Consider the following 26,187-nt stretch of genomic DNA (forward strand, 5'->3'; position numbering starts at 1 on the left):
GAGAGGGAGAGAGAGAAGGAAAAAAGAGGAGAGGGAGAGAGAAGGAAAAGAGAGGAGAGAGGGGGGAGAATAAAAGGAGAGAGAGAGAAAGAACAAAAGTGGGGAGAGAAAAAAAGGAGAGAGAGAGAGAGAGAGAACCAGGAGAGGAGAAAAAATAAATTAAAATTGAAGGCAGAGAGAGAGAATAAATTAAAAAATTAGAAAGATAGAGGAAAAAGAGGAGAGAGAAAGATGAGAAATGGATTGTTGAGCGAAGTTGTTGTGCGATAACTCTCACCGCTTCGAGGCAGCGAAGCGGCCTAGCATTACGTGCATGTGAAGCACGAAATGCTAGTCTAGTTCTATTCTAGTATTTGTATTGATTATCTTGATGTTCTTAAAGCTTCTCTATATTGACTTTGTTTCCATCTATATATTGGAGTCTATTTGTTTTAGTGGAGGTTCCTTGCATCAACATACTCAAATGTGCAATTGAGATTGAATTTTATAGTGCCTTGAACGAAAATGCACATTGTAACATCATTTTCACCTAATCACACACTGAAATATGCAGTTTAACTTTAATTTGATAGTGTATTGAATGAAAATGCACATCTTATCACCATTTTCACCTAATCACATACATGCACATGTATGCCAAAACAATTTCATTACAGTCTATCAAAAGTGGGACTCCTATAATGCAAAATGAATCCTCTCACAATTCAACAAGTCTTTAGCCATCCCAATATGGCTTTTCTCTAGGGACTATTATTTTATAGGTCTAAGAAGTTAATGCAATCGCTTATAGTAACTCAAATGGCGCTAAAATGTATATAAACATTTTGTGAGAGAAAACGATGGCATCTCTTCTTAATTAGACATTTATCAAACCACATTCTTCCATGGAAACTTGGTCTCCTCTGGGTCTCCTCATGAGAAACCATCATCTAAAGTATACTTAGAAAGAATCTATTCACAATGTATAAACTTGTGTACACAGTTTCATAATTACTAATATATCATTAGCTAAAGGACTCGAAAAATCATTTGTTTTTGAAATCCCCCTGACTAACCTAATAGTAGTTGAAGTTTATAGACGTGCATCATACCCATTCTCTCAAAAGATGGAGAGGAGGTGAAGAGGAAAACTTACCAACATTAGAAAGCACCTAACATGAATCTAATCACAATCCTAGCATAAGACACCATCTAGATGAACTAAGTCCTAACATGACTTAACACTTTTGCAATACCATTATTCAAATTATATGTCACTTAAACTTTCTATACCTTCATATGCATACATCAAATAAGGTTATTTCATATCATTGTTGTCCATGTGTACCACTTTAGAAGTACATGAAAGTTCACTTACTTTTGTTTAGAAATGAGAAGGATCCTTGATTACTTCTCAATACTTATAGAGATTGGTGATCTAGAAATGGATATTTCATGGCATGTTTCCCCTTTTTTTTCATGTACTCCCTCACTACACCTTATTGAAGAAAGCATGACCTATTATTATCAAAGTATCATTATTTCCATTCACTTGCTAGGCTATAGCATACACTTGAAACATAGTGCAACATGATTAGAGTGTACAATTGAGAATAGATAGCAAATGATTACAAAACATACTAAAACTTTAATTATGGAAGGAGATGCTACCATGGGTTAAGGTGACCAAGGAATGAATGAAGCTTGTTTTGGTTATGATTCAATGAAGAAGCTCCAAAACTTGGTAAAGACATGATGCATATGTTAAATGCATGAAAGTTAGCCGAAACACATTTATTAAGTTTACAAAAATAGACCATTTTTTATCCAAATAGCCTCACTAAATAGGTCCTTTTTGTGGTTCATACATCATCATGTGGAAGCAATGGTGATTTCAGTCAAGCAACCCATTAAAACCTTCAATTTGTTCAATTGCATCATTATGCAAGAAACATTAAAACCACATGTGTACTTGAACAAACTTGATGAATGATGTGAGAAAGGGTGCAAGCTACGAAACAAATATACTTCTTTGGTTACATTACGTTTAAGAGTCCAAATGTCTTTATGTTAATATAATGCTATTTTGATCCTGAGTTTAACAAGAACATAGCAAAAAAAGTAACATCTCGAAAATTTTGAAAAAGTTGGATTAAGATAGAATTATCCAAAATTGTGCATATGAAGCCCAACCCTCATTTATGTTTGTAATCTAATCTTAAAATTTTGTAATAATTAGGAAACATTGTAAAAAAGTGGGTTTAATACCTCAAATACGTTCCTTTGAACTAGGCTGACCCTTTTATCTTAGTCCTCGTATTTCGAACCCAATCAGAAATTTCAACACTCGAGTATGAAGGTTTACATTTTTACCGTCTTTTAGAAGTGGGATTATCTTACCCCCCCTATTCCAAACCCGATCAAAATTTTCAACACTTGAGTATGAAGGTTCACATTTCTACCTTCTTTTAGAAGTGGGATATAAGGGGGTCACTAACCATTAATGTTTGAACTTCTTAGAAGTGTTTCAAAAATTTGTTGCAATGGCTAAGATTATTGTATAATGAAGATAGAAAAAACATAATGAAAACAAAAAGTGGAATGATTGCAAGGATATGAATATATAATATTCTGTTTGTTGTACGAAAATACTTATAAACGTATAGTGAACTTGTCTAAGTACAAGTGTATCAAAATGAAGCAATAGTACAATATAATTAGAAAATAATTTAATAAGGATGAAGAAAAGTGAGGCAAGTTTCCATCATTGCCAACCATAAACTTTTGATCCTTATGAGTGGCCATTGTGATGGTAACAAGCATAAGGAAAAAGGTGAAAAATACTATTCATTTGTTTGGACAAAAACGACAAACTAAATAAATTATAATCAAACCCACCTCCATAACAAATTCAAAAAATTGAAATGCCTACTATTGACTCATGTAAGTCATGTTTGCCTAGTGAAAAGAAAAGGGTGAATAAAAATAATAAGTGGTAGATAACTTTGTAATAAGGATTTGTGATACAATGTATAACTTGAGTTAAGAAAATAAAGCAGCTTTTATTGTTGAATAAGTGTAGAGAATTGGGGTAGTTTGGATGCTTGCTTGTTGTAATGTAAGACTAAATCTAGATTCTCCCTAAGGAGCTAGGCCCTTGGAGGGACATACAAAAAGAAAGACCAAGGGGTTGCTAGAGCTAGACTAGGCCTCACTAGAGCTTTGGAACCTAATGAGAGCTAGGGTAATCTTGCATCTATGAAAGAACATAAATATAACTACTCCTATAGAACTCCCTAAAGTATTGATTGATAAGCTTCTTGCTAATTGTACTAGAGAAATACTTATCCTTATGAGAAACTTTAAGTTGTGTTTCTATGCCTTTTAAGGTTGGATATGATTTGCTTATTGGCAAAACTACAGGTTGAATGGGTTTTCTTTCCGCCTTTGTTGCATATATATGATGTAAATATCGCTGTGAAAATGGAGTTCGTAAGAAGGTCCACTTTGAAAATGGAGATTAGTAAGAAGATATAGAGTCAATATTGATTTACTTTAGTTTATTTTGTAGTTTTTTAAACAAAAGTGAAGGAGAAAATGTCATTCTTGGCAATTAGAGTGTTCCTTTTTTTTTGCATGAAAGTGGTCCAATTTTCCTTAAAGATTCAAGCCTCATCATCTTGCTTTTGCTTCAATTTCTTGGGTTGAATAATTGATTGATTGGCAAAGTCTTTTTACTCATAACAATAGTGTGAGATATTGGGCAAAGTTAGATTCATCGCGTTGTCAAAAGGGGGAGAAAAGAAGGCTTGCTATCCAATATTTTACTCATTGTTGTTGTACACATCAATACACACATACATACATGTCCATACCTACACACAATCTCACTCACTCTCTCACATGTCCACACCTTCACACACACACACACACACACACACACACACTCTCTCTCTCTCTCTCTCTCTCTCTCTCTCTCTCTCTCTCTCTCTCTCTCTCTCTCTCATATGTCAATATCTATATGAAAGGGTATGTTTGTTCTTTCTTGTTGATGTTGTTGATCTAGGGTGTATTTGTTCTTCCTTGTTGATGTTGTTGATCTGTCAATCTAAGGATCTGGGAAGGTGTCAAACAAGAAAATGGCTTTTAGGACTTGACTTTTTGTTTAATGTTTGGGGGTGAATTCATGTTCTTTTTACTGGGTTGAAAAGAAAGGGCTTCATTCCCTTAGCATGATATTCTAGGGTGAGTGTGGGGGGGGGGGGAGGATTTGAATACAAAGTGAAGGCAAAGCCTTGCTTCATAGCCGAGCAAGGGAAGCACACACATAAGACATAACCACCGAGAGAGAGAGAGAGAGAGAGAGAGAGAGAGAGAGAGAGAGGAGGCCGCCATTACTGCTGCTCATCCGTTGCTTTGAAGGGTGCTCTGAAATCCTCTCCACGCCCAGCAAACCAATCCTTCCCCTTAATCAGGAGCTGCGCCTCCTCTCTTAATTTGGGGGGACCTCATTCCTTTCAGATATATAATCGAGGTAAGCTCTCCTTCCTTGCCTCCATGCAAGCCCATCCTTATCCTTTTGCCTCCTGATTTTTGGATCAGTCTCTTGCACAGACCTGGCGCCCAACCAGAAGAAGAAAAGAAAGCCTGACCATGTCCCTCCTTCCCCACATTGTAATCCAATTCTTTTGGCTGCTCATTTGTCAAGCCAGGTCACAACTAAGGTAGCCATGCTTGCACTTTGCATTTCTTACATCCATGTATAGATCATGATCAGATTTCTGCTGCTTGTATTGCATAATATGATGAAATTATGCTCAAATGTCAAGCATATGCTCCACTCTCCATTGGCATAGTATGTTCAGATACTGTACTTAAGCAGCCATTAGATCAAACTGTACTGGTACGATTGATCAAATTATACTTCCAAGTTGAGCTGACACATATTAAGTACTTAAGCATGGGAGCTGTTTAGTCTTCCATGTCTGGAAGTAGGAAGTATGGCATGGAATAGGCATGCATACAAGTGGTTCTCTGTCAGACACGTGAATAAACTCAATGTGTCTTGATCTGCTGCCCAGCGATGTAACATGCCATAATTGAGCTTTCATCCCTAAAGATAGTGAATGAAGACACCTCTCATGAATTGCCTGAAGACCTGAATTGAAGATAATCAAAAGCATCTCTCTAATTACCTTGATAATCACAGCCTCTCTCTCTCTCTCTCTCTCTCTCTAATTATTACCTTACGTAAGGATAATGATAATCAGAACCTCTCTCTCTCTCTCTCTCTCTCTCTCTCTCTCTCTCTCTAAGTAGTATTGCCTTACTTAATGATGGCTGCTTGATTCCTGTTTTTCCCAAGCCAATCATGAGGGTGATTAATGGGGTGAATTAGCAGGGCTTATGCGGTAAGGATAATGGAGGCGGCGGGGGCGAAGATGAGGTGGTCATGGAAGAGGTTCAGCGTGCTGCTGCTGGTGGGCATGGTGGCATATGCAGGCCTGCTGAGCAGCATCAATGCAGCCTCGAGCGACCATGGCGGTCAGCAAACTGAGCAGGGGGCAGCTACAGGCATGTTCAAGAATGTGATGCTGCAGAGGGCATCCGGGGGGAGGGGGAGGTATTGGCCTCAGCCCAACAACCTGCAGGACCTATCGAAGCAACTCCGGAGGCGATCGGTGAATGGTGATCCCCATGTCCGTGTCAGTGGTGGTGGCGATGGAGATCATGTGCAGGAGGCCAGACTGTTGGCTGCGTCGATGTGGGAACACACGCAATCAACCATCGCCCAAAGCAACAAGGTATTTGTACATATAAAACATAATTCATAAGATAGAATCTAATTGTGTGTATTTGCCTGTTTTAGAGAGTGAGTGAGTGAATCTTGGCAAAGCAAGTCTAGGAAGATCAAGTGCCTGAAATGAATTACAAGTTCTTCAAGAAAACTTCAGGTTGTCAACATGAACAAAACCTTACAACATACAAACTCTTTAGTCATAAATTTACTAGAGTTATGCATTTTGATTCAAAAATCTCTCCATAAAATCTTCAAAACCTACATACAACAAAGTTCTTAGTGGTAGAAGTGACAAAAACACATTTAATTTTAATTCTTCCACAAGCCTTAAGTTAAAGCTTTTTGTACGAGGGGAGAACATACCCTAATAAAACTCAACAAAAAGCATGGCCCATAACCCTAAAAGATCTTTCTAGCCTAAAGACCACCAACTTCCACACCCAGCAACCTAGCTTGCAATTGTTAAACTCAAGTTCAACAAATGAAAGTTGTGACTTTCTCCTAAAATTCATGGCACATAATAGCTCCATCATCATTGTCTTCATCCCACAATTTCATATGTGCTTATGTTGATAGTATTTCCATGTGTAGTAAAAAAAAAGGTGTAAAATGGTATAAAGCAAGAATGCTTCACAATCACCATTTTGAAGAAGTTCCACAACATGCTCACTTTTAAGGACCCACAAGGCATCATGATTAATGGCACTAATAATGGTGGTAGATAACTTGAGATCAGTCTTTTGATACAATAAGCAAGGTGTGACATCAGTGTAAGTGTTAATTTTGCTCTCAAATTGACAGTATTGTTTGACTTCCATAACACGAAGAGTAGTGATACACTTAACTTGTTAGTGACACCAAAATAGTTACTCATTACCCTTAGGCACTTTAACTAAAAGGTGCAACATTTTTATGGCCATTATGCATTAGCCAATGTTCAATGGAACATCAACATGGAGTTGGTGGTCCACCTTTTGTGAGTCTTTATGCTTCTTTTGATTGATTTGATTACTTAAAAGTAACTAAATTTTTACAAGTCAAAGTGTGAAAGCTAGTGCCTCATTTGACTTGAATATAAAGAATGGCAAATGCTTTTTCTTTTCATTTGCATGTTATTGGTATCCAATAACTTGAAGCACAAATGTAAGATTATGAATGGACTTTTTAAGGTAATAATGGGGTGTGTCTATCTTTTTGTTTTGCTTACATTTTTTTTGAATGGATGAGTTGTAGTGGGAAGAACATAGAGAGGTCAAGTTGTGGTATTTAAGGCTCTTTTTAGGCCTACTTGTAATAATGTTTATTTGTTTATCATTTTGGACATTTGCTTTGAAATCAAGTTCAAACTACATTATCACTAACTTCTCTTTTTTGTTATGGGATTTCAAACAAAAGAAGAAACCAACAGGTCAACTCAATAAGAATCGCATTTTCTATGTTGTTGAAAATGGAGCTGATCCATCGGGTGGCACTGATAGCACCACTGCCATTCAAAACACTATCAACCAAGCATTTGAGGTATCATCCACTCATTTATTGATGGCTGGGGTGGTTGACATGGGGGGTGCAGAAGTTCACCTTGGAGGAGGCCAGTATGTGATCTCAAAGCCCTTGACCATCCCTGATGTGGGTGGTGGCAATGTTCTTGTAACTCTCTCTCTCTCTCTCTCTCTCTCTCTCTCAAATGCACATAAAAAATAGGCCTAGATTCAACAACATGACAAAAAAATATTATGAGTTTTTCTTTTTTCCAATATAAATGGCTATTCATTTCAAGGACCACATCTATATTAACTTTGTGAAACTTTGTCAGATTCATGGAGGCACAATACGAGCTTCAAGTTCCTTTCCATTAGATGGATTCTTAATTGAACTTGCATCTTCTAGCCTAAGAGACGAATGGGATAGGTTGAAGGGAAAGATGGCACAAAGTCAAGCATTGCCAGTATTTGAAAATATTGTACTACGTAATCTCATGCTAGATGCCAACTATTCGGGAGGAGGAATACTCTTGTTGAACCCTCTTAGAACAACAATTGAAAATTGTTACATAACACATTTTAGCACTGTGGGCATCTCTGTTCAAGGAGGGCATGAAACTCTAATCCATAATTCCTTTTTAGGGCAGCACATCACATCAGGGTCTGACCCAAATGAACGAAACTTTAGTGGCACTGGCATTGTTCTTGCTGGAAATGATAATCTTATCACTGATGTGGTCATCTTCTCAGCTGAAACTGGAATAGACATCAAGGGTCAAGCCAATATGATCACTGGTGTACATTGCTATAATAAAGCCACTGGGTTTGGAGGGGTTGGGATCATATTGAGACAAGGAGCTGACCAAACAAGGCTACTATCATGTTATATGGATTTCACTGGTGTTGTCTTAGAGGAGTCAAGACAAGTAAGCATTACAAATAGCTTCTTCTTGGGTGATGCATATGTTCTCCTTAGGGCTATCCCTAGAGGGACCTCACCTAGTGTGGATGGGTTGACCATCACCAACAATATGTTTTGTGGTAGTGGAAAAGGGATGCCTATTGTGCGACTTGATGGTAATTTCTCATCTATCATTCAATCTTTTGTTGATGGGAATTCTGCTAGGGGCATGGCCTTAAGGTCCACACGAGCACGTGCTACTACTGTAGGGTTTGGTACAAACTGGACAGTGGATCTTTCCCAAACACTTCTATTTTCTAACCCTCCTGCACATGTTCAATACTCTTTCTTTTCATCATCCACCATGAATCATAATGCACCTTTTAATAATAGTGCCTCTAACTCTTTCCCTCGGCATGCATTACAATCCATCACACATAATGTTGTTATTGTTGTCTCAAACACACCCACTTATGCCACTATAGCAGTATCCATAGATCAAAGCCTTTATGGTGGCACCGACAAAAGTACTACCCATTTATATCAATAGTAAATTCAAAAATCTATTCATGTGAAAGCCACAACATTTACTTGTAACTTCTCAATGAACAACATTGTAATTTACCAAAAAGAACACAAAAAGTAAGTGGCCTTTAAGGACCTTACTCGTGCTATTTTGACCTTGATTTGCCAAATGTACATATTTTGCACATATGGCCAACTTTACATGATATATTCATGTTGAGTATGAATCTACTCATTGTTCAATTACCGTAATGAGGTTTTATACCTCTACCTCTATCATTGAAACATCATCATTTGAGTTGATTGGTTATTTAATTAAAAATGATTATGAAATGATTTTACTTCAATATGCTCCTTGGAACTAAGGTTTTCAAATGCTTTCCTCTCTTCCAACACATTTCACATGCATCACTAAGAAATTCACAAATTTATTTATTAGTTACCTCTTCATGTGTTAATGGTATCCTTGAAAACTTTGCACAAACAATCTAGACTACAACTCAAGGTTGATGGCATTGTTACCAACTAGAGCTTCACAAGATCAACCTACGTGATCACCAAATATTGAGGGCAAATGCCCTTAGGACTCTCAAAATGGCACAATGTGTGTGTGTGTGTGTGTGTGTGTGTGTGTGTGTGTGTGTGTGTGTGTGTAGAGAGAGAGAGAGAGAGAGAGAGAGAGAGAGAGAGAGAGAGAGAGAGAGAGAGAGAGAGAGAACGTGCTAAAAGAGAAAAAGATTAATTGCCTTAACTTCTCTCCTGTCATTATTTGCCCTCATACATATTTATATACATGCTTGCAACCTTTGCTACCACATAAATGTAGTTTCACATTTAATGAATATAGTGTGTCCTTATAGCCCTTGATAGTGGCAACAAATTGAGTGCTCCATATGTAATGTATAAATTTTAAGCTACTTGAAACATACAAAAATCCTTAAATATTGAAGGTGGATTTTATGTGAGTCAAACTATTCATATTTTTAATTTCTTCATTTTTATAAGACCTTCAAACAATGCATCCTTTAGTGTCCTCTATTGGCCCCTCATTTTTCAATCAAATCTATGCAAAAGCATGTCATTGTAAAGCTACTTATACCTTAGTAGCTTTGTATTTTGTGGGTAGTATGGATTCTTCTCTTGGTAACAAAACACGAAGGGAATGTGTGTCACATCGTGTTCTACATACATATTTAGGCTAGATGTATAAAGATTGAACAACTTGAGTTCATATTCTCTTTCTTTGTTGATAGACCTATGTGCATAGAGATGTAGGTGAAGTTGTAAAGGTTCGTGCACACATGGATACTATGAATTATATGTAGATATTAGTTTGTGAACACATTTACCAAAGATAAGGACAAGCCTAGACTCATAACCATTAGGGGTTAGTTTTGTTTCTTTAATCCAATTAGTGGGAGAATAGTATGGCTCAAAACTTACTCATGTACCGCGAAATTATAATGAGTATAAAGTGGTCAAGGTTTTAATAAATATATAAGTAAAGCTTCAAGAAGCATCACTTGCATATACAAATGCTCTCTCTCTCTCTCTCTCTCTCTCTCTCTCTCTCTCTCTCTCTCTCTCTCTCTCTCTCTCTCTCTCTCTCTCTCTCTCTCTCTCTCTCTCTCTCTCTCTCGTTTGGGTAGGATGGCCAAGATTAAGGCATTTTAAGAGGAAGATGGGGCCTTTGGACTTATGGAGAAGTGTAATGTTTTTTGAAAGGGAATGAGGCTCTATGTGTATGTGTATGCATGTGTGCGCATTGTTAAGATGTTGAGCTCCACATGAGTTGGCATCCACTACATGCCTTGGTGATGTGATAAGACTTTACTCATAGACATATTAGGCGACTTACATGGATGATATGCCAATGATTATATAGCCCATGTGGACCACTCTTGGTTGTGGTACATTCATTGTGCCGCTTTATCTATTCTTAATTGGCTCACACTTAGTAGTCATATGTATAAATGTTGTAATACTTTCATATTAGCCTTTTATTATACTATAGACTAAGGCTTCTTTGTGTGCTCAAGTCTCTATTGTATTTGTGTGTGCTCTTGGTTGCTTCATGTCTCTTCCTTCTAAATTTTATTTACATGGTATTAGAGCTATCACACAACTACAAGAAGCTTGATTGAAGAATGAGAAAAAGAAAGAGTGTGAAACTAAGCTAGCAAGGTAAGAAGCTCTTCCATATTGTTCAGTTTGCCTTGGAATGTAGCCATAGGAGGTTCCAAGGGCTGGTAGAGTTGTGTTCTCCTATTGCAATGAAACTTGGTGAGTATGAAGAACTCTGTGTGTGTGTGTGTGTGTGGCGATAAGTGATTTAGGCCTTACTACTAGTGTGATTATTTCTATTTGAGGTTGTTTTGGCATCTATTTTGGTCCTACAAGTTGATTGATAACAATTTTTGTAGAGGTTGCAAATTTTGAATTTGTTAAGTATTGGGTGTTTGTTGGGTTGTAGAGATAGAGGACATTTGCATGTAGATTACAAACTATAGTTATTGTTGTACTATCAGTGGAAAAGGCTACATGCTTTGGTTGTACTGCACCTCATATTGGCTTGGTTGTAGATTGTAGGTTTTGCAAGGTTGCTTGTCTTGCTAGAATGTCTAACATTTTCAACCATATTATTAGTGAGAATCTTGATAAGGATAATTATCCTACATGAAAGTTTAAGAGGGCATCGGTGAGCACCTTTTCCATGCATGTATGTGCGATTTTTCATTATCTTTTTATGCTCAAGAAAACACATTTTTAGGTTTTTTGCTTTCTTTATTTGAATACTTGCTTTTGGCCTATTAATTGCTAATAACTCCATTCTAAGGTTTACAAAATAATAATCTAGCACTTTAGACTTTGCACAAATTTTACAATCAAATAAATAAATTCTATGTATATACATACTATATCTCCATGGTAGAGAGATTCAAAAATACAATAATTGTGCTATGAAATGCCCAAAAATAAATAATTTTTATACATTAAATTATACTCAACATAACTCTGTCTAATAATTTACTCATCGCAACACAAAACTTATTAGTTCCCCGTCTTCTATCTACTAGGCACGCCGACGAGTCCTATATGCGATGCCATGTATCACAAGTCACTACCATGTGGTAAGTAGACAAAAATTTTATAAAAATAAATGAATATAAAATTATTTTATTCTAATAGCATTATCATAACATTGCTTGGGGGCTATATATAACGTAATAGTGACATTACATATGGCATTGTGTATAGCACCATCGGTTGCATTGTGCCTATAGATGGCAAGGAACTAATGTAATTTGTGTTGTGGCAAGAAGATAATTAGATGAAGTTATGTAGAATAAATATTTTGTGAAGAATATTTTAATGTGTAAGAATTATTTATTATTGGGTGCTTTCTAGCACAAATATATCATACGTGTAATTTATTAATTTATTTGTAAGATTCATGCAAGGTCTAAAGGGCAAGATTATTATTTTTGTAAATGTTAAAATAGATTTATTTCATAGAATCTAGAAATTAATAAGCCAAAAGTATGCATTGAAACAAAGAATAAAGAAGCACGAAAAGGATACTTTTCAATGTATCTTAAATATAAAAATATAATGCAAAATGGATAAAAATAAATAAGCATAAAATCATCTTACTTTCATAGCAATTTTCATAACACAAATTTCTTCTCTGAAATACTATTGCAAAACAGATAAAGGCTAAGAAGGATTGGGAGTAGACACAAACTAAACTAATGTATCACTTGTGTCTTTGAGTGTCATAGATAGTATGATGGGCTACTTATAGGAATTTTGAACCCCCGCTATTGTATAAAAGAATCTAGCAAAGTTGTTTGAAGTAAGCACAAAGGTGAGAAAGTTTTGGCTCAATTTAGAGTTGAATTAAGTTAAAAGAGAAAATCTATCTATAAATGATTATTCACTAAAAATCAAGAGTGTTGTAGAAGTATTGGATCTATCAGTGTAGCAATTGTTGATGAGATATTATGTGTGCATGTTTAGATAGACTTGGAGATTAATATAAGAGCCTTAGGTCATCTATGAATACCAAAAATGATATCCTTGACTTTGTAAGTTTGATCTCTATGCTATTACTTAGAGGAGAAGAATCTTTGCTTGAATTCCTCTTCCTCTCAAATCAAGAACAATTCTAAAAATGTATTTTACTCTATTAGCAAAGGTCATAGTTCCCATGAAAGAAAAGCCAAGGAGGGCAAGTTGTAGGTTTTAATAGACAACAAAACTTTGGCGATAATAGGAAATGTTGCATTACGGTGAGAAATCCCACATTTTTAAGAATTGTTTCAAAAAGAAGGCTGAAATTAGAAATGTAAAAAAGAAGCAATGTAATTTTGCTTCCACTAGTAGAAACAATGATGAGACAAGTGAGCAACTATATGTCATGCAGGATTTTATGAATACTATGATTGCTAATGGTTCATCTAAGAATAATGTATGCTATGTAGACTCAAGTTCCTCTAACTACATGACTTCTCATGGAGAGTGGTTATTTAGAGAGAGGTGTAGCCTAGAATCTCCAAGCTATGCGGAGACCGGGGATGATACAACTCACTCCATTACTAACATTGAAGATGTTCCTTTGAATATGTAGGATGATAAAATAAAATACTTGGTTGATATAATTCATGTATCAAATATAAATAAGGACTTGGTTTTGTTTTGTTAAATGGTATAACAAAGATTGCAAGTTCGATTTATGTATGATAGCTATTATATGGAGGACTCTAGAAATGGTTGCAAGTTGATTGCAAAAGATAAGCATGTTGGCAAATTACTTGCTCTTGATGTATGTTTGTCTGGAATGGATGTTGCTATGTTTGTACAAGGTTCATATATTGTGGCCAATATTGAAATTTGGCATAAGAGGATTGGTCATGTAAATGTGTAGTGTCTAAAAAAATATAAAGTTAAAATAGATCCTTGAAGTTCATGGGATGCATAAGGTGTGTGTAGCATGTCAATTTGGAAAGTAGGCAAGGCATGTATGCATTTCCACATGAAAGCATGTATGCATGAAGCCAGTTGAGTTGATACATTTTCTGATGTTGTGGGGTCCTACGAAGTGCAACTTTGAGTGCTTGGAACTATTATATCTCCTTTGTTGATGGTTATACTTGAAGTATGGATTTATTTTATGCATGAGAAAAGTGACTCACTCACTTTAAAAGCATTAAAGCTTTGGTTAAGAAGGAGACATGGTTTCATATTAAATATCTAAGGTCGAACAGAGAGGGAGGATGTTTTTCCAATGAGTTTTTTGGTTTTTTATAGAAAACTAGCATTCAAAGGTAGTTTACATATAGATATACTCTGTAGCAAAATGAAGTTGTTGAGCAAAAAATTAGGTGTATTGAAAAGATGACTCATGCATTGATGTCTAAAAGAAACTTGCCTCATCATTATTGGACTGAAGGAGTTGCTACTATTATATAGGTATGAAAATGAAAACCACAGTTGTTGTACATGGTACGACACCTCATGAGAAATATACATGTAAAAAGCTAAATTTATCCCATTTGAAAGTATCTAGCTACATTGCTTATGTGCATATTCTTGATGAGTTGTATACTAAATTGAATCCCAAAGAAGAAAAATGTGTATTTAGCTACATTGCTTATGTGCATATTCGTGATGAGTTGTATACTAAATTGAATTCCAAAGAAGAAAATTGTGTATTTTTGGGATACTCCCTTAAGTAAAAGGGATATATATGATATAACCCTATCACACATGAATTAGGAGTTAGCATAGATGTTGTCTTGATGAAATGAATAGTTGGTATAGTAGTGTGAAGGATACAACTAGGTTGATATTCATAAAAGTGTAGCTATATAGAAAATAGGTCAACAATCATAAACATTGAGTGGGTTACATAAGTGTCCTAGTCATGGGTCTATTGATAGACCTTATAGTGGTAGCTTGCTATCAAAATTTACTCCACCAAGTACATCAGAGATGTTAAGAAAAGGTAAGGAGAAGGTTGGAGACTCACATGTTATGGTTGATGTATCATCAGGTTTCTCTCATGTTGATGTGGATTCATATTGCTCCGAGAGAGGCTTTGATGAAGAGTTTGGGATTATAGCTAGTCACCTAGTGTAAGGCACAAGAGGGTACTAAGTCACCTAGTACTGATCCAGGTCCATGTAGTTCAACTAGAGTGAAAAAGCCAATGCAATGATTGACATATGAGAGCTATATAGCTTATCATTATGCATACATACCAAGGTTGTGCAAGATGTAGAGCCCACTAATTTTTGAGGATGCAATGTGAAAATGAGTATGAGGATAATGCTATGGATGAAGAAAGCAGTGCACTCAATGCAAACAACACATGGAGCTTGGTACTTTTTACATGAAGGTAAGAAACCCATTGGTCGTTTACAAGTTGTAAGTTTGATGGATCTATTACATGCTATAATGTAAGTATAATTACCAAAGGGTATGTGCAGACTCATGGCATTAGTTATAAGGAAACTTTTGCTTCAATAGATAAATCATATTGTGAGGGTTGTCTTAGCATCGAAGAGTTGGATCATGCATCAGATAGATGTTAAACATGCCTTCTCGCATGAGGAGTTACAAGATGAAGTTTTATGTGGAGTAGCCACTTGGTTATATGGATAAGAGTTATCTTGATTATGTATGCAGGCTTCGTAAGGCCTTATATGGGCTGAAGCAAACATGAAGGGCATTGTATGGCAAGATTTTTGAATACCTTATTAGCATTGGGTTTGAAGGTGCCTTTTGATCACTCAACTATATGTATGTGATAGTGATGGAGGTATTGTGATCATATGCTGAGCTCAATGGAGAGCATTGAGATGTGAGCTCCATATGAGTTGGTATCCACTCTAGACACCTTGGCAGTGTAGCATGACTTTACTTATTGGCATGTTAGGTGATTGATATGGAGGACATGCTAGTGATTCTATAGCTCATGTAGTCCACTCTTGGTTATGCACATTCATTGTGATACCTTGTCTATCCTTAGCAGATTCACACTTAGTGATCACATATACATATATGTTAGTATTTTCATATGTCTTTTATCATATTGTAGACTATCATTTATGTGGAAGAAGAAGAAAGAAAAATAAGGAAGATTTTAACCCTACTTCTTTGTGTTATCAAGTCTCCATTGTATATGTGTGTGCTCTTAGTTGCTTTATCTCACTCCCCTCTTGTTTGTTTACATGTGTGTGCGTGTGCGTGTGCGTGTGCATGTGTGTTATAGGTGCACATGCACACATGGACACACACACACACATAGACTCTCTCTCTCACACACACACACACACACACACACACACACACACACACACACACACACACACACACACACACACACACACACACACACACACACACACACACACACACACACACACACACACACACACACACACACACACACACACACACACACACACACACACACATTAAAAAGCTCATGATTACAAGCAAAGTTCAACATGCTGATGAGAAAGAGGTCTACATTATACATCTTGCTTATTGAGAGATGTTTGCATTACACATCTTGCATTGCATATCTTACATTGCATCGAGAGAGCTCAATGGTTGTGGAACTTAATGTGTGGTATGTGGACTAGGACACAAATCACATGAAAAAATATACAATAAGATTAATGCACACCTTTCTCAATAAAGAAGATGAGGCAACATAGAAGAAGATTGTGGGAGCAAATGTCGCTTCTCTCTCTCTCTCTCTCTCTCTCTCTCTCTCTCTCTCTCTCTCTCTCTCTCTCTCTCTCTCTCTCATTTCAACTTGATATTCTAGAGATCATATTCTAAACATTGTTAAGGATTTTGATACCTTTGTTGTTGAGTAGAGGGGGTAAGGTTGATGTCTTGATTTGAGATAGGCCTCATACTTCATGGTAGAGACAATAGAGACTCAAGGGCCATAGGAGGAGGTCATGCTCCCTTGTTGTAGAGCAACAACTTTGATCATGGCCCCCATTAAGGTTGAGGTAGGATCCCCTCATTGAATAGTAGGATTGCTTGGCACACTTCCTCTTGCTCCACCTCCTCTTGCCATTGACACCATTGACAACAATTGCAACCATCACCACCAAGGAAGAAACACCGTGCATGTTGGTCGTGCTTGGACACACACCCTCTTTGCCACAAAACCTTGATTTGCAAGTGAAGAACAACTTCTCTTCAATTTTGATTTGTATCCCACCATATGCAATTTGATCCAAGGTTATTCTTGTTGGAAGAATGAGCATCGGAAAACACTTGTTGCAAGCCAATCATAGTTGTACTCCCACCACCATTATGATGTTGATGGGCGAGAGAGAGAGAGAGAGAGAGAGAGAGAGAGAGAGAGAGAGAGAGAGAGAGAGAGAGAGAGAGAGAGAGAGAGAGAGAGAGAGAGAGAGAGAGAGAGAGAGAGAGAGAGAGAGAGAGAGTGTGTGTGTGTGTGTGTGTGTGTGTGTGTGCACGCGTGTGCTTTATGACTCCAAATATTCATTCTTTGAGAGAGCCGGTAGTGGTAGTATGCTGCATGATTGATAGCAACATGCCTCAACTAATAATGTGCAAATGAGATTTTCCATCCTATCTCATTTAATGTAGTCCATGATTCACACACACACACACACACACACACACACACACACACACACACACACACACACACACACACACACACACACACACACACACACACACACACACACACACACACACACACACACACACACACACACACACACACACACACACACACACACACACACACACACACACACACACACACACACACACACACACACACACACACACACACACACACACACACACACACACACACACACACACGTGTGTGTGTGTGTGTGTAGAGAGAGAGAGAGAGAGAGAGAGAGAGAGAGAGAGAGAGAGAGAGAGAGAGAGAGAGAGAGAGAGAGAGAGAGAGAGAGAGAGAGAGAGAGAGTGGCTTATTAAATATAGCAAGAGAGGCTATCATGTGGGAGAGTAAAGAATAGGAGAGAGATGTGTGTATGTGTGGGAGGGTATTCTCCAAGAGATTAAACACTTTTTATTTGAAAGGAGTTTTGATAAGCTAGGCCACCATCACCACATATTTTCACCAAGCTTTTTCCTTTTGAAAATACACCACTTGCTTATTAGATACTCCTAGTCTCTACTAGGAAAATGGTGTATCTAATTCACATATGCATTGGATAACAAAAAAATTGCTTTTTTCTTTTCCAATCTTGCCATGGACTATCCCAATTTTGGGGGGGGTGGGGGGTGTATTGCAAAACATGCATGGAAGTTGAAATGGTTTCCCATAAGTGACAATAGCCTCTTGAAACATGAAATAAAAAACTACAAATTGACTGAAATGGCATCACAATGGATCACATAGTAAAAAGCACATCAATAATAATAAATAGCCCAAGTCTTTCCATTCTATTCAACACAACTCTAGCTTGCTGGTTTCCTTCCCATGAAATAAGCCTTGAAATAGCCAACAAGTCATATTGTAGATATTAATATGCATGATCAACATGTGGATGACAATAAGACTTTACAAGCACCACTTTTCAAGAAAAGACCAAATGAGTCAAAAGCATGGGAGATTTGAGCCAAACAAGTTGATCAACATTAATAGTATGCCATCATGATGCTTAATCCAAGTGTTCCCATGCTAGTTTCTCCATTCTTCAAAGAAGAATCTCATGATAGATAGTTGTTAATTAACACACAGCTCCGAACAAAGCCCATTAGAGTGCAATCATGTGTCTCCACATTAAAAATAGCTATTCCCCCCATTCTCTTCGATTTACATATATGATTCAAAGAAATTCAAGAAATGCCAAATTGCATAGAATCATTTTCTCAAAGCATAAAGTGAATAAATTCAATGATTTTTCACAAACTAGACTTTGACCAAGGGATCAATGGCAAATAATATAAAATAATTGACACCATGATTGTTTGCACATTTTTAAGGTGCACATGAAAAGGCCATGCTTGTGATTTCTGATAGAAAAACTTATTAGCAATACATGTGGAGATCCATTCAAAAAATTTCTTGGACAAAACATTCATGCCCAAGGGATAGCCCAAATGTCTCATAGCACTACCCTTAGTGACCACCTCCCCTTGCCAACCCAAAACCTATAAGTCCTACTCTATACAATTGATAAGACCAAGCTTGATGGTATTAATATGTAGCCCTAAGCAAGTGCAAACGAGTCCCATATCTCCATTACTTTGTGAAGATTATCTTTATTAGCTTTGAAGAACATAAATGTATCATCAACCAAGACTTGACCAATCAAATGTTGTGTTGCGGAAAGGGACAAGCCCATCACATCCCCATTTGTAGCCAAATGTGGTAATATTGTCAAAATAGGATAAGTGACAAGAGAAAACATCAAAGGGTTCACTAGGTAGACATGCCTAAGGGATCGAGAAAGGGTGAAAGATTCTATTAAACCACCATTAAGCATAACTTTGGAAGAAAAATCCATGCTAATAGTGACCCATCATTGCATAAGCTAGGTAAACCAAGACCATTCTAGATAATCAAAGGCTTTTTCTAAGTCCAACCAAATCATGTATTGATTTGTATATTGGCCACATGATCGATTCTCACTTACACATTCAAGATATTAATAGACTATTCCTCCCCTTGCTAAACCCATATTGAGGATGATGGACAATTAGGAAGGTGATCATACAATCTAATAGCCAACACTTTGTAAAAATACTATATGTGCTACCCATAGGAGAAATCAATCTCCTATGCTTAAGAGCATAAGGCAACTACACTTTTGGAATCAATTTTATAGCACTCTCTTTCCAAGAGGCAAGTATATGCCGAATTGTTGAAACTTCCACACATAATGGTTGAAGGTGTTGCCAACTAAGTTGCATATGTTGCAAAGAAAACTCATTGGTTAGGTCATCCCATCCAATGCTTTTATCCTAGGGTAAGTGCAACAACACTTTGATTATCTTATCCTGAGATATGTCAGCATGTAGATCAACTACTATATAAGGTCGAACTAGATCCTCAAGTAAGTGCACCAAAACCTTGATTAGCTTATCCTGAGATATGGCTGCATCTAGAAGAGTCACTATAAAAGGTAGACCTTGATCTTTAACCAAATCATAAAAAGTGGAATATGATGTTGTAATTCTATCTAAAAATTGAGATTGTTAACCCAAGTAAATCCATACAATATTACTTATGCATTCACACAATAGCCTAGGAATATGTAACCATTTGATTAGTAGAATTATGCATCCTTACTACATTTTTCCTTGCAAAAAGTTGTGCAAGCCACTAAAATTTGTGAGTCATGAGAAAATAACTCCAATGAAGAAATGGAAGGTTGAGAAAACAACGCGATTGTCAAAAGAAATAAAGTTGTATCAATGTTATTTTAGATGTCTCAAAGATACACAAGGCAAAACAACACACATCAATATTCTAGTTACCATCCACTTTGGAGTGCCAATGGCACGAATAAAAGAAAATCTAATTAATAAGCCTACAAGCGTTATTAAATAGGTAGTGATCCTAAAGCAACTTAGTGCTAAGTGTTATTAAATACATAATGATCCCAAAGAAACTTTGTGCTCAGGCTTTTCAAGCTCCTCTTTGATGCTCTTAACACTTGGATAAAGTGCTTGTTTGCCCTCTGTCCTAGCTATCTTTACCTTGGTAACCTCATATGATTTTGCATTGAGTTGTGCTAGTAGTACACATGAAGTAGGGCTTAGGGTCACACATACACACACACATCTTGTTCCTTTAACATGTTTTTGTGTGGAGGGATGAGAGCGCCATATACCCACATCCTATAACTTACGCTAAGACCTCATTGGTACTTGTGTTAAGACAATAGATCATAGGATTTGGGAAAGGGGCCCCTAGTATATGCTTTGGCTTAGGTATGGTATGCATAATCACATATGGGGGACGAGAGAGAGAGAGAGAGAGAGAGAGAGAGAGAGGGGGGAAGCTTAATAAGATTTGAGTAATATGTAAAGATGAATCAAGAGAATTATTATATATGCAACTGCAATCACAAAATAAATATAACAAAATATTTATTTGTCATATCTCATTGCCATGGTAGGATGAAACATGCCAATATTAGATACCCTGTTTAATTAGAGAAAGTCAAGTGCTTTGTGTTCCATTGAGCACATACCCCAATGTCTTCTAGATCTTCTCTACATGCCTATGAAAGGTGAACAAAACTACCTTCATGCTTATATCCCTTGGTAAGGTGATGACAAGAAAGTTCTCATCCATTTGGTATTATGATTATTGTTCTTTGTTCAAAGCACCATTATCCTAAGACAGAAGGGAGATGCACCTATGTCAATAAAGATATAGTGTGCAAATGATTAAAGAAAAATGCATCTAGTCAACCTTCGAACCTTAGCTTATTATGACTAAATAGAGACAAATAAGATTATCAAAACACAAACCAAGAAGCTACAAACATTGGTCAAGTGTGAATGAGAGGCTAGGAAAGTATGCAAAAGGCAAAGAAGAAAGGACATCAATCAATGTGTGACGATGTGTTCTAGTATAGACTTGGGAACTTCTAAACTGATTTTATGAAAAATAAAGGATTTCCTGTTCTCTTTCGTTCAAAAACTAACTTTTTGCAAAAGTTTTCCTATGACATGATAGTGATTCAAGTTGTAAGATAACAAACATCTTATGATAGTAAATTTGTCACCAAAAAAGCACCTCACATAAGTTTGTCCTATAACAAGAAAAACAACATTAATGATGCTACAACACATTCAAAAATTTACCATATATTTGAGCTACTCGAGGACACAAACGGAAACAAGACAAAACACACTAAATCACTAACCGTTGATGGAGGTTTTGATGGCATCTTGGTTAGATTGGTATTCATGGTGCATGCTCGTAAGCTAGTTGATTTAATAAGCTATATATTACTAAAAGTACCTAAAATAAGTATTCTATCTTACTCTATTTCTCTTCATTCTTCTCTACTTCTATCTATTCTTCTCTATTCCTCTAATTTTTCCTCTTTGAGAATCTATGGAACCAAGTATTCCAAGCTAGCATTTGATGGTCTCCTTCCATTAGCCATGGAATTAATCCAAGGATTCACTAGAACAAGTCAGCCAAGGAGATTGGATCAAGCAATAAAAGAAGCAAGAGGAGAGGTGGCACACAGCAATAAATGCAATTCGGACAAATTGGCCTTTTTCAAGCTTTTCAACTTTAGAATCTCATCATGAATCATATTTTTTGTCTAATGTAAACCAACTTGTACCAATAAAACAGGGACCAGCCTCTTCTTGGTAGCACACTGTTGGATAACCAGATCCCATATAGAAATGATAGTGTGGATGATACACGGTGCTATTGGAGCCTTCAAAAAGATCCATAAGCTAGTGACAACACTACCATATGGCAAACAAAAATCAAGGACACAAATAAAGTTACACCTCAAACACTTAAGTCACATCTCTTGTAGTATGAAAAAATGGCCTACAATACATCTTGTAGGTGCAGACCTCTAGGCATCATCATGGATCACATAAGATGTTGGTCTCTTTGTGACATACCAATGTAGATAAGCTTAGCTCCATCTTCCTCGAGAATCTATCAGAGTACCTAAGCCTCCAGTCTAAATATTACCATTCTATTGTAACTAAGTATGAAGTATAAGACAAAAACTAACAATCTGAAAAGTAAATGAATGGCCTGCAGCAGTCAATGGTGGAGATTATTCATATTTGAATGAGACTAAAAGATGATCATCTACTTTCAATTGCTCATAAAGCACCAACGATATATGCAACCAATCCATGCAACTCCACTCTTCTAACATCAACTGCATGTTGTTTCTTCAACCCTAGGAGCTGACCAGAGAAAAAGACTCGCCCATGACTTGTAAATATGTAACATTCACTTGAACTGACAACGTGCAGTTGAAATATTCTTACTCAGCACCCCTTGCTAGAATGTGACAAGATGTGACGAGAGTATATTTCAACTAACCATGTGCAGTTCAATGCATCTTACGAGGAAGAAGCAATTTTAAGCAACTGAAAAATATAACCCATCAACTTCTGCAATCTAAATCAGCAGTAACTAAACCCAGAAACAAGAATCTCTCTACATAATGAGCGATGATTTTTCTCACACTTAGCCACAGATGTACCTCTTCACAGTATCTATAACTGCTCAGCAACTCAAGTGACTTTTACCCTGAGATAAAAGTAGGGACATAGAAGACAAACAGAAATATAGAGCCCACAACTGCTTTTGCATCTGAAAGACCAGAAGACCAATATAAAACCACCTTGGAAAAAAACATGTCTGCTGTGTAGAGCGTGCAAGTAGACTGGAGAATGGTTCCAAAATAATGGAGCTGCCATTCTTACTGTCCGATTGCTATATCAACTTGTCCAGCTGCCACTCATTAACTGCTGCCCTGAACCAAAGGCTGTGTTCACATTGATTTGCCACCAAAATCCACTGGTTTCCAAAGATCAAACGTCCTGAAGTTGTGCATTCTGTCCAATCCTACTGGGAAGATCACTAGAATCAAGATGATGCAAAATACCTCAATGTTTGAACTTGAAGACCTAGATTAACCAGAAGTGCTAACAGGACCATAAACACTGCTCACAAAAACTCTCGCAATAGCAATCCATTCAACCATGAAATAGACCCAGAATGCTCTTAAGAGAACATTGACAAATAAACAAGGAAATCCAAGGCACAGCAAAAAAAGAACAGCATCTGTCCTCATCAGCACAATCATCCAGTAATGAAGCAGGCCCCCCCGTTTCAAGTGTATGCCAAAGCTGCACTTCAGGTCAAGCATACTTACAGATACTTTCAGTAAATGTGGCCTTGCTCAACCTCTTAATTTCATCCTTAGGGCTTCCTCGATCAAGTCATATCCATGATTGATTTCATCCCGTAATCTGAACAGCTGGACACTTCTGAAACATGTAAGTTTGTAACCACAATTTGGATTCAGCATCTGGGCACATCATAACAGAGCATAGTGGCATAGATGCACAAGTAAAATATCTCCACCTTCGTAGCACTGCAATTTCTAATGGTATCGTATAACTTCATGCTGCTAATATAGAATATATCATCATAGAGACCCTCTGACCTAAGAACTATCCGTAAAGATTGACAAATGTGACATGAACTTCAGGGTGTCTCATATATTTCTCATTGGTGACGGTTACTATCATAGAGAGCATCGCTAATGGACTCTGAACAGTAGCTCAATACTCCATAACACCAAGCCAGTTCTTTCCCTAAACCCAAGGCTACTTGCAAAGTCAAAAATCAGCTGCACCTGAGTTGACGAAACCATTCACAAGATCAGCATGCTGTACTTTCAGTTATAAAGCTTCTGCACCAGAAAGATGATGGCATATGCAACAAACATGGATCCCAAAGACTATTGGGAAGTTAAATTGGGAGGGACAAGTTCTCAGACTGTAATCCATATCACAGTGTGACTACTGAGCGTGTGAATAGCTGCATAGATCACCATGTCTACAAGAACTCCTGGCAAAAAACTTGCACTTTTCTTTCTTCCTTGGCCGGTTCCTAGCAAGCTCTTGTAATCGCTTCCACACTTCCTTCCTCTCCTTGCTCCACTTCATCTGGTATGACTCATACAGTTCATTATCTACCCAAACTTTGAGATGCAAATGGCGAACATTCCGATAATTTCCATGATTTAAAATCATACTAAGAAAAGGAAGTCCTGAATGCCTGAGAACCCTCACTGCCATGCTCCACAGTGCAAAAATCTCCTCATCATCAAGATCTGACATTCTCTCCACATGCCTAATTGGAGTGATGACGAAACCAGACCTTGCCTTTTTATCTATTCTACATACTACATATGGATCAGGGAACTCTTCCAAGATACATTCTCCAGCCTCCATTGGAGGATGTTGGTCCGGATAAAGCTGGGCACTTGAAAAACATGAGATGCAACTGAAAGGATCCTCCGATTCAGGCTCTGGCTTCTCCTCTCCATAGTGCACTGTAACCAGAAATTTCCCTTCACCATCTCTGATCTTTAAGTGATAATCCATGAGCCTGCGTTTCTCTTCCAACTCCCTTGTTACACCCCTGAAAAAGAAAACAACTTCTTCTTTGGGAGTGCTTTCAATGAAACTACAGAAATCCTTTGGCGGGTCATGCAAACATCTAATGTCCAGCCGCTTTCCTGGTACAGCATCAACACATTTCAACATCTTATCTCGGTTGGACACAAACCCTGTGTCCTTCACTGAAGTATATTGTAAAGCAGTCGCTGAAACAATGATTCTCCGCACAGTCGAGATCGAAAACCCTGCCATCTGCAGAGTGAGTACATGTTGTTACTGTGGCGAAAGAGGAAACGAAAGGGGATGTATATCACTACTTAAGGCTAGATTATCCATTCCTTCTTCTCCTCCTCTAAAGCAATGTGCATGAAATGTAAAGTGAAGTGCAAATTATCTTTGAGAAAACCTTCAAAAATCTGAAGAAAGTTTGACACCTTCAAATCTATATATTATTCTGTTAGAAAAACGGCAAATACATGCAGTTTGATTCGACAATCTCTCCAACATTTCAAGCTAAAGGGTTCTGTATCTGCATCTAAAAATGATTTTCAGGAACACAGAACAACATGCAGGTAGGTATATATGCATCTAAGTAACGCTTTCCCTCATTGAGACAGGCAGTAGCCTCACCATCTTTGTTCGATTACTGCACGAATCTCTAACGAGAGAGAGAGAGAGAGAGAGAGAGAGAGAGAGAATCAAGGAAAAGAGAGACTGACCTTTCTCGAGAGAGCCGATGGCGCAAGGAGACTCTTCAAGGAGCCTGAGAGGGGGCGGCCGAGCATGGCTGCAAATGCACTAGAAGTACGCGCAAGAGCCATGTAACAGACAGTATCTAAAAACACAGGAAGGTCCCTTTGACCATCAGAGTCACCGTTGGGATACCTCAATCGTTTATCGTTAGATGCAAGGAAAAGCCTTAACAATCCTTCAAATTACCCGGGGGCCGGCAGCCTTTAGAGCACCTGTTAACTTGTGGACTTCAAGCTCTATCTCTATAATAGCTTGCCATAAAATGGCATCACATTTAAAAAAATAAAAAAGAAATAATAGTAGTGCTAAGGCTGGTTACACACCGCCATTGCACGCCCAATCTGCGCCCAATTGGTGGGCACAGGAAAAGTTGACGTAGGCGGTACACACTGGGCGGCAGACACTTTTCTTGGTCAATAAGTGTCTGCCCACCTTCTGTCCGCAATCGTTTACACACCAGCTACCACCTATGCATTGGACACTTCCCGAATTATCCCTGGATCTCATGTGAATGAAGGGATGCTATGGATGTTGATTATTATTGACATAATAATTATTATTTGAATACC

At 37.4% G+C, this 26,187-nt stretch overlaps 2 protein-coding genes across 4 annotated transcripts; one reads left to right on the top strand and one right to left on the bottom strand.

Moving 5' to 3' along the window:
* Positions 1–4,268: 4,268 nt before the first annotated feature.
* Positions 4,269–8,972, top strand: LOC148011688 (polygalacturonase QRT3-like). Of its 3 annotated transcripts, none has more exons than XM_087670683.1 (4): positions 4,269–4,513; positions 5,381–5,783; positions 7,175–7,426; positions 7,593–8,969. In XM_087670683.1, exons 2-4 carry the CDS (start codon positions 5,400–5,402, stop codon positions 8,709–8,711), a joined length of 1,755 nt encoding a protein of 584 aa, XP_087526809.1. In that variant the 5' UTR covers positions 4,269–4,513; positions 5,381–5,399; the 3' UTR covers positions 8,712–8,969. The 3 variants fall into 3 exon arrangements, with proteins under 3 accessions (XP_087526809.1, XP_087526808.1, XP_087526807.1); XM_087670682.1 differs by lacking the exon at positions 4,269–4,513 and adding an exon at positions 4,541–4,703 and having other exon boundaries at positions 7,178–7,426; positions 7,593–8,972; XM_087670681.1 differs by lacking the exon at positions 4,269–4,513 and adding an exon at positions 4,542–4,703 and having other exon boundaries at positions 7,593–8,971.
* Positions 8,973–22,829: 13,857 nt separating this feature from the next.
* LOC148011689 (uncharacterized) lies at positions 22,830–25,817 on the bottom strand. Its single transcript, XM_087670780.1, has 2 exons — positions 25,585–25,817; positions 22,830–25,117 (listed from the first exon to the last, which is right to left on the bottom strand). The coding sequence occupies exons 1-2, from the start codon at positions 25,684–25,686 to the stop codon at positions 24,263–24,265; spliced, it is 957 nt and encodes a 318-aa protein (XP_087526906.1). The 5' UTR covers positions 25,687–25,817; the 3' UTR covers positions 22,830–24,262.
* Between the last annotated feature and the right edge of the window lie 370 nt (positions 25,818–26,187).

This window comes from Lygodium microphyllum, chromosome 28 (genome assembly GCF_053477565.2).
Source record: "Lygodium microphyllum isolate KBCC chromosome 28, Lygodium_microphyllum_v1.1.10, whole genome shotgun sequence".
Taxonomy (NCBI): domain Eukaryota; kingdom Viridiplantae; phylum Streptophyta; class Polypodiopsida; order Schizaeales; family Lygodiaceae; genus Lygodium; species Lygodium microphyllum.

What these genes read in the sequence shown, in the direction of transcription:
- LOC148011688 (XM_087670681.1), top strand. Translation starts at nt 4,633, where the DNA reads ATGTCCCTCCTTCCCCACATTGTAATCCAATTCTTTTGGCTGCTCATT. An exon ending in CAAGCCAGGTCACAACTAAG is followed by an intron (nt 4,704 to 5,380) that starts GTAGCCATGCTT and finishes GTGAATTAGCAG; the next exon opens with GGCTTATGCGGTAAGGATAA. An exon ending in TGGGTGGTGGCAATGTTCTT is followed by an intron (nt 7,427 to 7,592) that starts GTAACTCTCTCT and finishes AAACTTTGTCAG; the next exon opens with ATTCATGGAGGCACAATACG.
- LOC148011689 (XM_087670780.1), bottom strand. Translation starts at nt 25,686, where the DNA reads ATGGCTCTTGCGCGTACTTCTAGTGCATTTGCAGCCATGCTCGGCCGC. An exon ending in CATCGGCTCTCTCGAGAAAG is followed by an intron (nt 25,118 to 25,584) that starts GTCAGTCTCTCT and finishes CTCACTCTGCAG; the next exon opens with ATGGCAGGGTTTTCGATCTC.